General features: G+C 47.0%; 4 protein-coding genes across 4 annotated transcripts; 2 read left to right on the top strand and 2 right to left on the bottom strand.

Moving 5' to 3' along the window:
- The first annotated feature begins 6759 nt into the window (after positions 1–6759).
- LOC132207129 (histone H4-like) lies at positions 6760–7071 on the top strand. Its single transcript, XM_059642306.1, has one exon. The coding sequence runs from the start codon at positions 6760–6762 to the stop codon at positions 7069–7071; it is 312 nt and encodes a 103-aa protein (XP_059498289.1).
- Positions 7072–8156: 1085 nt separating this feature from the next.
- Positions 8157–8567, top strand: LOC132207003 (histone H3). The gene has a single exon (XM_059642176.1). The coding sequence runs from the start codon at positions 8157–8159 to the stop codon at positions 8565–8567; it is 411 nt and encodes a 136-aa protein (XP_059498159.1).
- Positions 8568–8907: 340 nt separating this feature from the next.
- LOC132207011 (late histone H2A.2.2) lies at positions 8908–9773 on the bottom strand. Its single transcript, XM_059642183.1, has one exon. It carries the CDS (start codon positions 9764–9766, stop codon positions 9374–9376), a length of 393 nt encoding a protein of 130 aa, XP_059498166.1. The 5' UTR covers positions 9767–9773; the 3' UTR covers positions 8908–9373.
- Positions 9774–11137: 1364 nt separating this feature from the next.
- LOC132207029 (histone H2B 1/2-like) lies at positions 11138–12193 on the bottom strand. The gene has a single exon (XM_059642218.1). The coding sequence runs from the start codon at positions 12053–12055 to the stop codon at positions 11675–11677; it is 381 nt and encodes a 126-aa protein (XP_059498201.1). The 5' UTR covers positions 12056–12193; the 3' UTR covers positions 11138–11674.
- Between the last annotated feature and the right edge of the window lie 2382 nt (positions 12194–14575).

The following is a 14575-nucleotide window of genomic DNA, read 5'->3' as shown; positions in this document are numbered from 1 at the left end:
GTGAGTGAAGTTACCAATCTGTCCCCGTCAGTTATTTGAAACCAAGACTATTACAAACAATCATTCTGCTTTGGGAATGTGTGATTTTACCCATCAATTTCCACCTATGAGTTTCTGGCTTTGAATAGGCAAATGCATTTATCAATGTGTACCAGTCAGTTTTTATTCTGTGAATTTGTGTCTAACAACATTATTCTTGCTGTCAGTATCTGCAACATAAATGTGAGGCTGCATTTCCCCATCTCTCCAGTCAGTTTCTGCTGTGTGAATGGCCAAGTCAAATTATCAGTCCATGTCCGTTCCTGTTATTTGAATGTGAATATGTGATTCATCATCAATTTTCTTTTGTGTGTTTCTGGAATGTGAATGAGTCAGTGTAGGTATCAATCTGTATCTGTCAGTTTCTACTGTTGTGTATCAATGTGCCTTGATTCTCTTGCAGCCAGTAATATTCTCTGTGACTATGCAACATATTCTGACATAGCTAATAAGACATTGAGGCTGGGTATTAATCTCTTCGGCATTTTGAGACTTCTGAGTTCGTTATCAGTTGGCAGGATCTAGGAGGGGTCATATAAATGGGACTGGTTTCCTATGAGAACCATTCTGAATCAACAACACAATTTACAGTTTATGTGCTGAGTATGGGTTTTATATACCGATCGTATCAGATGCTGATTCTCTGTCTCAGTACGGGATTTGTTTTTTCAGGTTTCCGTAGATTCATTTTTTTTGTATTGGGCATTGTTCGTGCTCTTTCTTAAAGATTTTGTTTTGCACCTCTCTGTCTATTTCTATGTTATATTTTTAAACTAATACTCTATACAACAGAATATCATTTACGTCATTACCAGGATCAAAATCAAGATGAGGTGCAGCGTGGAAGCAGACCATTCAGCCCACTGTGCTTGCACTGGGACATTCTATTCTGCATACTAGTTTCCACTAATTGTTGGAATTGTGAACTTCTTCCACTCACTGCCAGTGTCTGTTAGTGCCAATTTGACATTAGTTCTCCAGTTATCAGCATTTGAATAGCTGCAGTGCTAGCTTCATGATGTCTGCAACCATCTCAGGTACAGTAGATATTCACTGACTCTGTACGATTAATATTAATATTACACTGGGATTAATATTACACTGACATTTGTCCGTACCATGAGGACTAACATGATTGTGCTGTAGGGAAGGTCGAGATGAACATCAAGCCCTTTGTCGAAAATTGAAACAAAAAATTGAAAGAGATACACAATGTTAAAAAAGAAATATTTACTCCTGTAAGGTGAAGAAATGATAAGGGTGAGGATAGCAGTTCCTCTTCAGCCTCCATACATTCATGGAAATAGAATGCTGGCTGATTGGGATTTTAAAAGTTGTTCACCATTTTAAAAAAATGGTGTGGATGCAACGGGCTGATGGGCCTTTCTCTTGTGCTGTAGAGTTCTGTAACTTGAGGGTGTTAGTGGAGATCATTTTGAGTCTATCATTTTCTATGATTTGCAGTGAACACAAAACAATTTAGTTGTTCCACATTGACTGACTGAAGGTCTATGTTACAGAGTGTGTGTGTGTGTGTGTGTGTGTGTGTGTGTGTGTGTGTGAGAGAGAGAGTGAGAGGAGGAGAGAATTATTCATCAAAGGATTAATTCTGTCCTTCTCAGTCACTGATAAACTTCATATAAACATGTTTCATCCACTTTAGTAACTCTTGGTGCACAGGTTCTTCCCATTTCTGTACTTAACATCTCACTGAGGTATGACTTTGAAACTATGTTACAGCATGATCTATTGTTTGTCTTGATTGTAACTTTGAAAATGCCCTTATTCAATGCAGATTTAATGCTGTTCCTGAGTGTCTATTTCGGATGACCAATCAGTCTATCCATCTTCAAAACTTGTGTCAACGTCAATGGGCTACATACCTGCTGATTGTTAGCAGTAACTGGTCAGACTTGGCTTTGCACCGAGGAAATAGAACATCATCCTGGTCCTTCAAGTATTTGCCTGGAGGAAGTCAACATACAGAAAGTCTGACCGTATTGAAGTAATCAACATAACATTAAGTTCATAATCATTGGGACGTGTGTTTGTTTTTAAAAGAAGAAAACTAACAAATTGAACAGAACCAGAGGCTTTGTTCTCTGTTCTCCAGATCTGCTCCTTTTCTGGGGATTCTCATTGTACTTTTTTTCCTGAAATAATTCGAAATCACATGAGTGAGGTCCAGAAACTGAGCAACAACTGTACTTTCATAAATGGGGCTATCCGAAGGAGCAGGCATGCATACATACACAGTTCAATATCCGGCTCCCAACACACTATCTGTGAAAAGGAAGAACAAAGGGCGCTATTTTAAATATTTCAGGTGAGAAATTTAACCTAGGGACTCAATTAACTGTCCTTTTCAGGGTTATAACATGCCTCTAGTCTGTGTTTCCACTGTTCACGGCACTATGTCCAAAAACAGCGCGAAATTGAAGCCGAACAATGAATTTCCAGAGATAATGGGAACTGCAGATGCTGGAGATTCCAAGATAATAAAATGTGAGGCTGGATGAACACAGCAGGCCAAGCAGCATCTCAGGAGCACAAAAGCTTTCCATCAGTGTTTAGAAGACTAAAAGCTACAAGCCTGACCCCCAGCAGCAGCTTCTTGCCGCTGTGTCTCCCTCAACAGGCCCACACACAGCCCGAGAAAAGCCTCTCTCTCCCCGCCCACAGGCCGCTCACTCCAAGTTCCGGGACCAGTTCCTGCTCCGCTCCGCCTCTTACCAACAGCCCACGGTTCTCCCTGAACTGAACCCGAATCAATGCCGGTCTCGGAGCCCCCTCTGTGCCCCAGACTCACATCTCGATGCGCTGCTGGAAGGAGCCTGCTGTTCCCTCGCTTCCCTGGGCGCTGGTCTCTCCATTGCGGCCTGTTTCAAACTAACCTCTTCCACTCACTGACTCAATGCCCCACAATGGCAGCGCTGGGAGAGGGCCTCACGCATGCGCTCCTCTGGGTTGTGTGTGACAAAGGGAAATGCAGGGTTGCGGGGAAATGGCGGTGCGATGGGTCTGGGAGGGGATGCTGTTCAGTGGGTCGGTGTGGAATTTTAGTTGGGCTGAAGTGTCTGTTTCCACACTGTAGGGATTCTATGATGATTCTATGAAGCGTGCTGTAGATTAGGCGCATAATTACGAACTATATGCCAATGTTTTGTTCTGCTCATGTCACCTCCCTTACTGTTTTCATATAGAAAAAAAGTTAGAGCATCATTTTGAATGCTTCCTCCCGCAGTCCAAAGGTGTGAAAGCTATGCTATTGGCTATGCTAAATTGCCCGTGGTGCCCAGAGATGTTTGGGTTCTGTGGGTCAGACATGAGAAGTAAAGGGTAGGGGAATAGGTCTGGGTCGGGTGCTGAGGACTTGTTGGGCCAAATGGCCTGGAGCGGTTCTATGTATGGCAGCATCTAAGAAGGAAAAAGAAACAAAATTAACATTCTGCGTCCAGTGACCTTTCTGCAGAATTGATGGTGGCTGGGAAAACGTCAGTTTATATGCTGATAAAAGGGGAGTGTGATGGGGTTTGGAATAAATGTTAGGATAGAGCCTAACAGAGAGAAGAACACTTGGACAGAGTCGATAACGATCAGGCTGGGATGTTGAATAGTAATTAATGGGAACTCTTAGTGGGTGGTGGATAATGGCAGGGTATGTGGTAACAAGGCCTTGTGAGGGGTAGAGTTTAGGCCCAAAAATATTGATCTCGATACTGGGTCTGGAGGGCTGCAGGGACCCAAGTGGAAGATGAGGTATTGTTCTTCTAGCTTGTGTTGAGCTTCAATGGAACTCTACAGCAAGACAGAGACAGAGATGTTGGACTGGAAACGGGGTGGTGCATTAAAGTGACAGGCAACAGGAAGTTCAAGGTCTTTTTTGCAAGCAGAACATAGATGTTGTGCAAAATGATTACCCAGTCTATGCTCTGTTTCACAACTGGGTGTTTTAAGAGAATTTGGACAGTCTTTGTTACTGGGCAAGAATAATGCAGACATTTCAAAGAAAAAAATGCCAGCTGTGGACATCACTGACTGGTCTGAGCGTTGATTGACCCTCCTGAAATGCCCGTGAGAAGGTGGTAGTGAACTGCCTTCCTGAACCGTTGCAATCTCTGAGCTGCAGGTCGGCCCACATTGCCATTAGTAAGGGAATTGCAGGATTTTCACGGATTGGCACAGACTGAACGGCCAATATAATTCCAAGTCAGGATGGTGAGTGTCTTGGAGAAGATCTTGCAGTTCGTGCAGTTCCCATGAACCTGCTGCTGCTGTCTTTCAAGATGGAAGTAGTTGTGGGTTTGGTAGGTGCTATCTAATTTTATATTTGAGAGAGTGGATGTTTGTGAATGTGGTGCCAATTAACCAGGAGCAGCTTTTTCATGGATAGTACCTTGCTTGCCGTGTGCAGTTGGAGCTGCACTAATACAGGTAATGGGGGCTACAGAGGGGAAACCTTTACATTCCTGACTTGAATGTTGGAGATTTTGGACAGGTTTGAGAAATCAGGAGGGAAGTTACTTGCTGCAGTATCCATAGCCTTGGCCCTGTTATTGTAGCCATTGCATTTATCGGATGAGTCCGGTTCAATTTGTCCTTCATAGTAGCTCCCAGGATGTTGACAGTGGAGGATACAATGATGCTGAGGCCCAAGCCAAAGGATGCCTTACTGCACGACTCTGTGACACAGTTTTACCCTCACACACACTGATCAGACTTGATATAGACTCCATCCACCCTAACAGCAAGGTCTATCACTACAACCCCCACTACAATCCCGAATCTCTCTGGTATTGGAGATAATGGGAACTGCAGATGCTGGAGAATTCCAAGATAATAAAATGTGAGGCTGGATGAACACAGCAGGCCAAGCAGCATCTCAGGAGCACAAAAGCTGACGTTTCGGGCCTAGACCCTTCATCAGAGAGGGGGATGGGGAGAGGGTTCTGGAATAAATAGGGAGAGAGGGGGAGGCGGGCTGAAGATGGAGAGTAAAGAAGATCGGTGGAGAGAGTATAGGTGGGGAAGTACGGAGGGGATAGGTCAGTCCAGGGAAGACGGACAGGTCAAGGAGGTGGGATGAGGTTAGTAGGTAGATGGGGGTGCGGCTTGGGGTGGGAGGAAGGGATGGGTGAGAGGAAGAACCGGTTAGGGAGGCAGAGACAGGTTGGACTGGTTTTGGGATGCAGTGGGTGGGGGGGAAGAGCTGGGCTGGTTGTGTGGTGCAGTGGGGGGAGGGGACGAACTGGGCTGGTTTAGGGATGTAGTTGGGGAAGGGGAGATTTTGAAACTGGTGAAGTCCACATTGATCCCATTAGGCTGCAGGGTTCCCAGGTGGAATATGAGTTGCTGTTCCTGCAACCTTCGGGTGGCATCATTGTGGCAGTGCAGGAGGCCCATGATGGACATGTCATCTAAAGAATGGGAGGGGGAGTGGAAATGGTTTGTGACTGGGACGCAAGTGTAGCCCACACCTCCTCCCTCACCCCTATCCCAGGCCCCAAGATGACATTTCACATTAAGCAGAGGTTCACCTGCACATCTGCCAATGTGGTATATTGCATCCACTGTACCCGGTGCGGCTTCCTCTACATTGGGGAAACCAAGCGGAGGCTTGGAGACCGCCTTGCAGAACACCTCCGCTCAGTTTGCAACAAACAACTGCACCTCCCAGTCGCAAACCATTTCCACTCCCCCTCCCATTCTTTAGATGACATGTCCATCATGGGCCTCCTGCACTGCCACAATGATGCCACCCGAAGGTTGCAGGAACAGCAACTCATATTCCGCTTGGGAACCCTGCAGCCATATGGTATCAATGTGGACTTCACCAGTTTCAAAATCTCCCCTTCCCCTACTGCATACCAAAACCAGCCCAGTTCATCCCCTCCCCCCACTGCACCACACAACCAGACCATCTCTTCCCCCCCACCCACTGCATCCCAAAACCAGTCCAACCTGCCTCTGCCTCCCTAACCGGTTCTCCCTCTCACCCATCCCTTCCTCCCACCCCAATCCGCACCCCCATCTACCTACTCACCTCATCCCACCTCCTTGACATGTCCGTCTTCCCTGGACTGACCTATCCCCTTCCTACCTCCCCACCTATACTCTCTCCACCTATCTTCTTTACTCTCCATCTTCGGCCCGCCTCCCCCTCTCTCCCTATTTATTCCAGTTCCCTCTCCCCATCCCCCTCTCTGATGAAGGGTCCAGGCCCGAAACGTCAGCTTTTGTGCTCCTGAGATGCTGCTTGGCCTGCTGTGTTCATCCAGCCTCACATTTTACTATCTTGGAATTCTCCAGCATCTGCAGTTCCCATTATCTCTGCTTTTAAAATTGTATCAGTGATATCAGCTTTTGTGCTCCTGAGATGCTGCTTGGCCTGCTGTGTTCATCCAGCTTCATACTTTGTCATCTTGCTTTTAAAATATCCCGGTTTTATTATCTTTGAATAGAAGTTTGAGTCTGCAGGTTTTCTGCCGGGCCTTGTGTTCACTGCGCTTGTGGAGAAAAGGTTTAGTTCCAGATCCAGTTGGGGGCGGCAGTCAGCTGTAGGCGGAGCTGGACATTTCTCTGTGTGTCACTCAGTTTTCTGCCCGGGTATCCTCTCACTCCCTGTCAGCTGTTTCTCAGTCAGGTCGGGGCGGGCTGTATAAAAATGGAAGGCGAGGCAGCTCGGCTCTCACTCGGCAGCGATTGGAGTGAAGAAGCGTGATGTCTGGGAGAGGGAAAGGAGGCAAAGGCCTGGGAAAAGGCGGAGCGAAGAGGCACCGCAAAGTGCTCCGTGATAACATCCAGGGCATCACGAAACCAGCCATCCGGCGCCTGCCTCGCCGTGGCGGGGTTAAGCGCATCTCGGGCTTGATCTACGAGGAGACCCGCGGGGTGCTGAAGGTTTTCCTGGAGAATGTGATCAGGGATGCGGTGACCTACACGGAGCACGCCAAGCGCAAGACAGTGACTGCCATGGATGTGGTGTACGCTCTGAAACGCCAGGGCCGCACTCTGTATGGATTCGGCGGCTGAGCAAATCAACCCTTTTCCAGCAAACCCAAAGGCTCTTTTCAGAGCCACCCAAACCCTCCGCCTGAGAGCGGAGACCTGAGAATGGGGAACCAGCACATTGGGCTGGTGCAGCGACTTTTAATTTTGCACCAAGCCTTTAGGAAATATATTAACTTCGTGTCCCGCGTTGCAAGAGAGAGAGCAAGATTGTTAAATTATACTGACTGCAGTAACGTGTTTTATAATCAAGATATCCCTGCACTACAGATAGAGGTTTCACGGCCAGTCGATACGATACGGTTCTGCAGCTGGTTATGTCAGATACAGAAGGAGCGGCCGGCTCCGTCATGCGACCATGGCTGATCTGTTTCTCAACCCTAAATCTTTGATTCTCTTCCATGTGAATACCAGTCTATCAGTAATAACACCAGTGATAATGGGAACTGCAGATGCTGGAGAATCCAAGATAATAAAATGTGAGGATGGATGAACACAGCAGCATCTCAGGAGCACAAAAGCTGACGTTTCGGGCCTAGACCCTTCATCAGAATAACAACACCAGCTGTCCATACCATGAATAATAATTTGCTCTGTCCGTAACTTTGGGCCCAGGCGCTAATGATATATACTACAGTGTTTGTACTTCATTGACGCTCCCAGGAATGATAATTTGTTCAGTTTTGATTCTGGTAGCCGTGCCGAGGTTTTAGTGGCGTGTTCATTCCACCTGCCTGTTAGAGATGGTCAGGAAATGATTCAGAGCCCACTCCGCGCTGACTGCAAGTTAGGTTCACAAGAAAATTTTGTAAAGCATAAGATATCATCTTAGGCGCAGGCGCATGGGACTTTGCTTTTTAATATTATGTAAGCTCAGGCTGAAATCGGCGGGCGATTTGAAATTGACCAACTGTCATTTGAAGTTAACCAATCAGTCTCCAATAATTATTTTACTGCCTTTTCTGTCCTTCAGTGGCTGTTTCTCGGGGATTTGAGGGACGGGACTGTATCCAATCCCAGCTCTTGGGCGGGCTCTCCATTCCCTTAAATAGGCAGCGCCGCAGCACGATCAGCATTGATAGCAGCAGCCTGTGTGTGTGTTACAGAGAATGGCCAGAACCAAGCAGACAGCGCGCAAATCCACCGGAGGAAAAGCTCCCCGCAAGCAGCTGGCGACCAAAGCGGCCCGCAAGAGCGCTCCGGCCACGGGCGGAGTGAAGAAGCCTCATCGCTACAGGCCCGGCACGGTGGCTCTGCGGGAGATCCGCCGCTACCAGAAATCCACCGAGCTGCTGATCCGCAAACTGCCGTTCCAGCGCCTGGTACGGGAGATCGCTCAGGACTTCAAGACCGACCTGCGCTTCCAGAGCTCGGCCGTGATGGCCCTGCAGGAGGCCAGCGAGGCTTACCTGGTGGGTCTGTTTGAGGACACCAACCTGTGTGCCATCCACGCCAAGCGGGTCACCATCATGCCCAAAGACATCCAGCTGGCCCGGCGGATCCGCGGGGAGCGCGCCTAAACGGAGCGTGCCCGGCCCTGTACATTCACCCCGAGAAACACAACGGCTCTTTTCAGAGCCACTAAACTGTCCCGAGAGAGCAGCAATCGTCAGGCTCTGGACTTTAGTTAATGTCATCGCACAGCATGCTATTGATGTCTCAATGCAACAGGACTTACAGAAAATGAATGGGTCTGGGATGCACGAATTGATATTGAAGACGAGGCAACTCGGGACGATCAGGTTTATAAATTTTCAGTAATCACAACAAATTCAAGTACTGCATTCCACCCTTTTATAATTGGTACATTTCCAATTGGACCGCCTGTGTGGGAATTGCTTCCCGTGGCGTTTCGCCAGCTGTAACTGAACTTGCCGGAGAAGGAGGGTGGGAAACAATCGCCAATTTCAAAACCCGCCACATTACACAAATGATTTTTGTAGTTTTGGCCATGCAATCGAAATTTTGCCCAATCTCCCACAAGTGTATTCGATCCTCTGAGGATGGTCGGTTCTGTCTCGCATGGCATCTTTCTGGGGCCGAGCTATTCCATGTCTCATGTTCCCTGGATGGGGATACCGCTTTGAGTCACTATTTAAAGTCGCAGTCGCTGTCCCTGCAGCAAACCCTCCAACTTTATTCGTCCCGTTCTAGTTTTATCACTGTTAAAGCGAAAACAAAAGGGATGATTTTTGCGCGTTTAGAGGACCGTGTTTGCACATAAAATGAAAATTAGTTAGCCAGCAGTGAAAGTCTAGCTGCTTTTCACTGATATTGTGGGTGGCTGTTAAAAGAGCCTTTGGGTTGTCAGATTCAAGAAGTGTCTTCACTTTTTAGTGGCGCTCCCAGCGGCGGTTTTCTTGGGCAGCAGCACGGCCTGAATATTAGGCAGCACCCCGCCCTGTGCGATGGTCACCCCTCCCAGCAGCTTGTTGAGCTCTTCGTCGTTGCGCACGGCCAGCTGGAGGTGCCTGGGGATGATGCGGGTCTTCTTGTTGTCCCGGGCCGCGTTACCGGCCAGCTCGAGGATTTCAGCCGTCAGGTACTCGAGCACCGCAGCCAGATAGACCGGCGCTCCGGCACCCACACGCTCAGCATAGTTACCCTTTCTCAGGAGCCTGTGAACACGGCCCACCGGGAACTGCAGCCCGGCCCGGGACGACCGGGACTTCGCCTTCGAACGAGCTTTCCCGCCACTGCCCTTTCCTCTCCCAGACATCGCCACAGTCTCACAAACACTTGCACAGAAAATGCTGCAACGCGGCCACATCCCGCCCTCTTATACCTTCGGGAGGAATGGGGGTGCGGCCATTGCTGATTGGTCACATTGTTCAGTATCTCCTAATGTCGTTTCAATGCCCAATCAGATATCTGCTTCACTCACCAATCCGGAGAGGGCCCGGGGAGGAGGCCGGAAAATCCCGGCGCCAAATCATCAACCGCTTTCTTTCAAACTGGAGAAGCCCGCCAATAATTTCGAAATGGGTAGAAGTTTTACAAAGAAGAATGCGTTCTTACTTCGGATAATTTACTTTTAGAATACACCTATATACGTCACACCATCTCTCTCTGATTTCCCGGCCTAGTTGAAACCAACTATTTTTGATCTTGAATTCCCCCCACCCCGCGAAAAAACTTAACATTAAGCGGAAGGGGGAAAGAAAAGCCCGCCGAAAGTTATTCTCTGCACAGATAGAATTTAATTCACATCTACACCCGGATATAATAATCAAAGTATCACACAACTGTTTCTTTCTCGTTGAACTCAATACTGCTTTAAACAATATTTTACAATCTCGCTCCCTATTGCACAAGATCAACAATATTTCCACTTTTGTGATGCCAGTCCGGCAGCTGTTCTGCTTTCCTCTCGGTTCACTTGGAAATTTTCCCGCCGACTGCAGAAAGCCTCATTGACAGCTTTCTGAAAAACCGGATAGAACCCGCGGGGAGATTTGAAAATAAAACAAAATTCCTCTGCGTGGAAACCGTAGGAAAATACCGGCGCCAAATCATCAACCGTTTTCTGTCCGATTTGAAAAGCCCGCCAATATGGGCAATACGAGGAAGAGTTTTTACAAGTATTTTTGCGTTAATGCTTACGATTTAATTTCCTTTCAGTTAAAAATGTTCACTTCACATAATCTCTCTCTGTCACTCCCGAAGCAACACCGTTTTCCGAAAACATTGTAAAATAGCCCTCACTTATTGTGCTGGATCAGTCTTTCCGGACGGTCTCGGTTCATTTTGAAAGCCTCTCACCGACAGCAAAAAGCCCCACACACTGCAAACTGAAAAAAAAAATCGGAAAAATTCCCTGACAATTTGGAAATTGAAAAAGGAATCGCGCGGCATTTCTCTTAATGGGACTCAAATAAGAGATCATAATTTTTCATTGCCACGGGTGAAATCCAGCGTTCATACCCCCATTGGGACAAATTTGAAAAACCCTCCAACATGTAGGATATAGGGGGAAAAGTTTCACAAAGAGGAATAAACAGTTTAATTTTTCTTTGAATTTAGTTCACTTTCACATTACAAGTGCACGCTGATGTATTTATAAAAACTTACACAAAGTTTTTCGGGGTGAACGGGTTAAAACTTGAAACAATAGTTTGAAGTTGCCCTCCCATATTGTCCTTGAACACAGTTTCACACTTGCGACTGCAATCCTGGCTCGGGCTTTATCTCAGCTCATTTTGAAAGCCTCTCACCGACAGCTGATATCCTCAATGACAAGTATCCCCCAACATCTGTTCGTGGGACTCGAGCAGTTAGTTTTCTTTCCAGGGGGTGAAATTCCTGATCAAGGGGTAAATAATAACTGGAACACAAAGGAGTTGTTGAAAAAAAAATGCCTGAGTGACGATGAATGTGCTTTCTGTACAGGGAGGGAGGAGAGACTGGGTAGGAAGGCAACCGAAACTAACCGACAGAGGGACAGGGACCGCACGTTAATGTTTAGAACGTTTGTGTAAACAAAGATAAAGATTAGGGACATTAATTATAGACACCGAGAATCATTTACAAACGTAAAATGGTTCAACTGCTTCATTGAAATTGTGGGTGGCTCTGAAAAGAGCCGTTGGGTTTTGGATGTGTGTTTTTCTCAGCACAATGTGGGGTCTCACTTGGAGCTGGTGTACTTGGTCACCGCCTTTGTACCCTCCGACACGGCGTGCTTGGCCAGCTCCCCAGGCAGCAGCAGCCGCACCGCGGTCTGGATCTCCCGGGAGCTGATGGTCCTGCGCTTGTTGTAATGGGCCAGGCGGGAAGCCTCCCCCGCGATACGCTCGAAAATATCCTTGACGAACGAGTTCATGATGCTCATCGCCTTGGAGGAGATGCCGGTGTCGGGGTGAACCTGCTTCATCACTTTATAGATGTAGATGGCGTAACTTTCTTTCCTGGATCGTTTCTTTGTCTTGCCGCCTTTCCCCGGCGCCTTCTTGATGATTTTCTTGGCGCCCTTCTTCGAAGTTGCCTGCGCTTTCTTCTCATCCGGCATCGTGTCGGTCGCTTTCAGATACAATAAACGGAAGCAGGCTCGGAGCTCGCTTTTTATACGCTGCTGGCGTCAGCAATGCTCATGAGGGATGGGGGAAAAGTCTTGTTCCTGATTGGGTAGTTTACAAGAATGTCAGACCATGCGATTAGCCTTTCTGTGATTGGTTAGTGTGAAACACAAAGTGGATCTGTTCGGATCTGCAACGAAATGTGAAACACAAACCGAAATTTTGTACACGGACCAAATTCCTAGCTCCTTGCAGTTGAACTTGTTCCTGTCATCCACTAACATTTTGAACACTACCTCCGAGATTTTAATTGTGACAGGGTGTTTTATTCTGCTCATAGTAATCTTTTGTGAGTGAAATGTTACCTTGTTTCATCACTAGCTGAGATTTCCTTATTCGGCTGTGGGCAGGATTGTATTGTTCAGACATTCGGGTTTATTGAGGGACACTTTGCCGAATATCTGTCAGTCTCTGCATTATGAGAATGGGAGTGCAGTTCTCGATCTGTCCCTGTCTGTTTAGGCAGTATGAATGATGATTATTCTCTCATAAATCAGTCCCCGTCATACAGTCCGAGAGATGTACAGGGTCCACCTCGTCCATGGAGAGCACATATCCGAGATTAATCTAGTTCCATTTACTAGCATTTGGTCCATATCCCACGAAACACTTCCTATTCATATACTCATCCACATGCCTTTAAAACGTTGTAGTTGTAAGAGCCTCCAGCACTTCTTTTGGCATTCAACCCATTCACACACCACTCTGTGTGCAAATATTGCACACCTTTGGTTCATTTTAAGACTTTCCCAGTCACTTAAACCCATGCCCTCTCATTTTGCATTCTTCTATCCTGGGGAAAAGATCTTGATTATGCACCCTTTCCACACCACTAAATTTTATAAACACAGCCTCCAACACTCCAGGCACGGTTTCATCAAGGGGAAGTCATGCCTGGCAAATCTGCTTAAATCCTTTAAGGAAGTAACAAGCAGGGTAGACCAAGGAGAGCCAATGGATGTTATCTACCTGGGCTTCGAAAAGCCCCTTGGCAAGCTGCCGCACAGGAGGCTGTTGAGTAACATAAGGGCCCATGGTGCTAGCATGGATAGAAGATTGGCTGCCTGGCAGAAAGCAGAGAGTGGGGATAAAAGGCATGCTTTATACATTAATGATCTGGATGAAGGAACTGTTTGCATTCTGACTACATTTGCAGATGATACAACAATAGGTAGAGTGACAGGTAGTATTGAGGTGCTGAGGCTGCACTATGAAATGGACAGGTTAGGTGAGTGGGCAAAGAAGTGGTAGATGGAGTACAATGTGGGAAAGTGTGAGGTCATGCACTTGGCTAAGGAGAATAAAAGCATGAGAGATAATGATAACTGCAGATGCTGGAGAATCCGAGATTTAAAAAAAAGTGTGGAGCTGGATGAACACAGCAGGCCAAACAGCATCTCAGGAGCACAAAAGCTGACGTTTCGGGCCGAGACCCTTGATCAGAAATGTGGGAGGGGGAAGAGGGCTCTGAAATAAATAGGGACAGACTGGGAGGTGGATCAAAGATGGATAGAGGAGGAGGTAGGTGGAGGGGAATCTAGAGTTGCAGTGGTGTAGAGATCCCCTGAGGTTTGTCCGGATTCTCCAGCATCTGCAGTCACCATTATCTCTGATACAATTTTAACTTCACTGCAAAGCGTCTTCCAGGGATGCCTGACCTGAAGAAGTTACCATCCTCCCTCCAGAATAAAAGCATAGACTCTTTTCTAAATGGGCAGAAAATTCAGAAGTCTTGCGTACAAAGAGACTTGGGAGTTCAACTCCAGGAATCTCTCACGGTAAACTCACAGTTTGAGTCAGTAGTCAGGAAGGCAACTGCAATACTGGCATTTATTTTGCCAGGACTTCAAGGCAGAGATTAACAAATTCTTGATCTCACAAGGAATCAAGGGCTACAGGGAGAGTGCAGGGAAGTGGAGTTGAAATGCCCAGCCTTGATTTAAATGGTGGAATGGGCTTGATGGGCCGAATGGCCTTACTTCCACTCCTATGACTTATGGTCTTGAAGATGTTTAAAAAAAAAGGATGTGCTTATGAGGCTTTGGAAGACTCGAGTCAGGCCACATTTGAAGTAGCATGTGCAGTTTTGGGCCCCATATCTCAGGAAGGATGTACTGCCCCTGGAGCAGGTTCAGAGGAGGTTCACGGGAATGGTCCCAGGAATGAAAAGCTGAACATATGAGCAATGTTGAGGATTCTGGGACTGTACTCTTTGGAGTTTAGAAGGATGATAATCAAAACTTAGACTACTGAATGCCTGGACAGAGTGGATGTTGGGAAGATCCTTCCATTGGTAGGAGAGACTAGGACCCAAGGGCACAGCCTTCAAGTAAACGGAAGACATTTTAGAACAGAGATAAGGAGAAACTTCTTCAGCCAGAGAGTGCTGAATCAATGGAATTCACTGCCACAGAAGGCTGTGGAGGCCGGGTTATTGTGTACATTTAAGGGTG

Source organism: Stegostoma tigrinum, chromosome 44 (assembly GCF_030684315.1).
Source record: "Stegostoma tigrinum isolate sSteTig4 chromosome 44, sSteTig4.hap1, whole genome shotgun sequence".
NCBI classification, from domain to species: Eukaryota; Metazoa; Chordata; class Chondrichthyes; order Orectolobiformes; family Stegostomatidae; genus Stegostoma; species Stegostoma tigrinum.
Note: the sequence above shows the minus strand (reverse complement) of the source record. Positions and strands in the feature narration are given on the sequence as shown.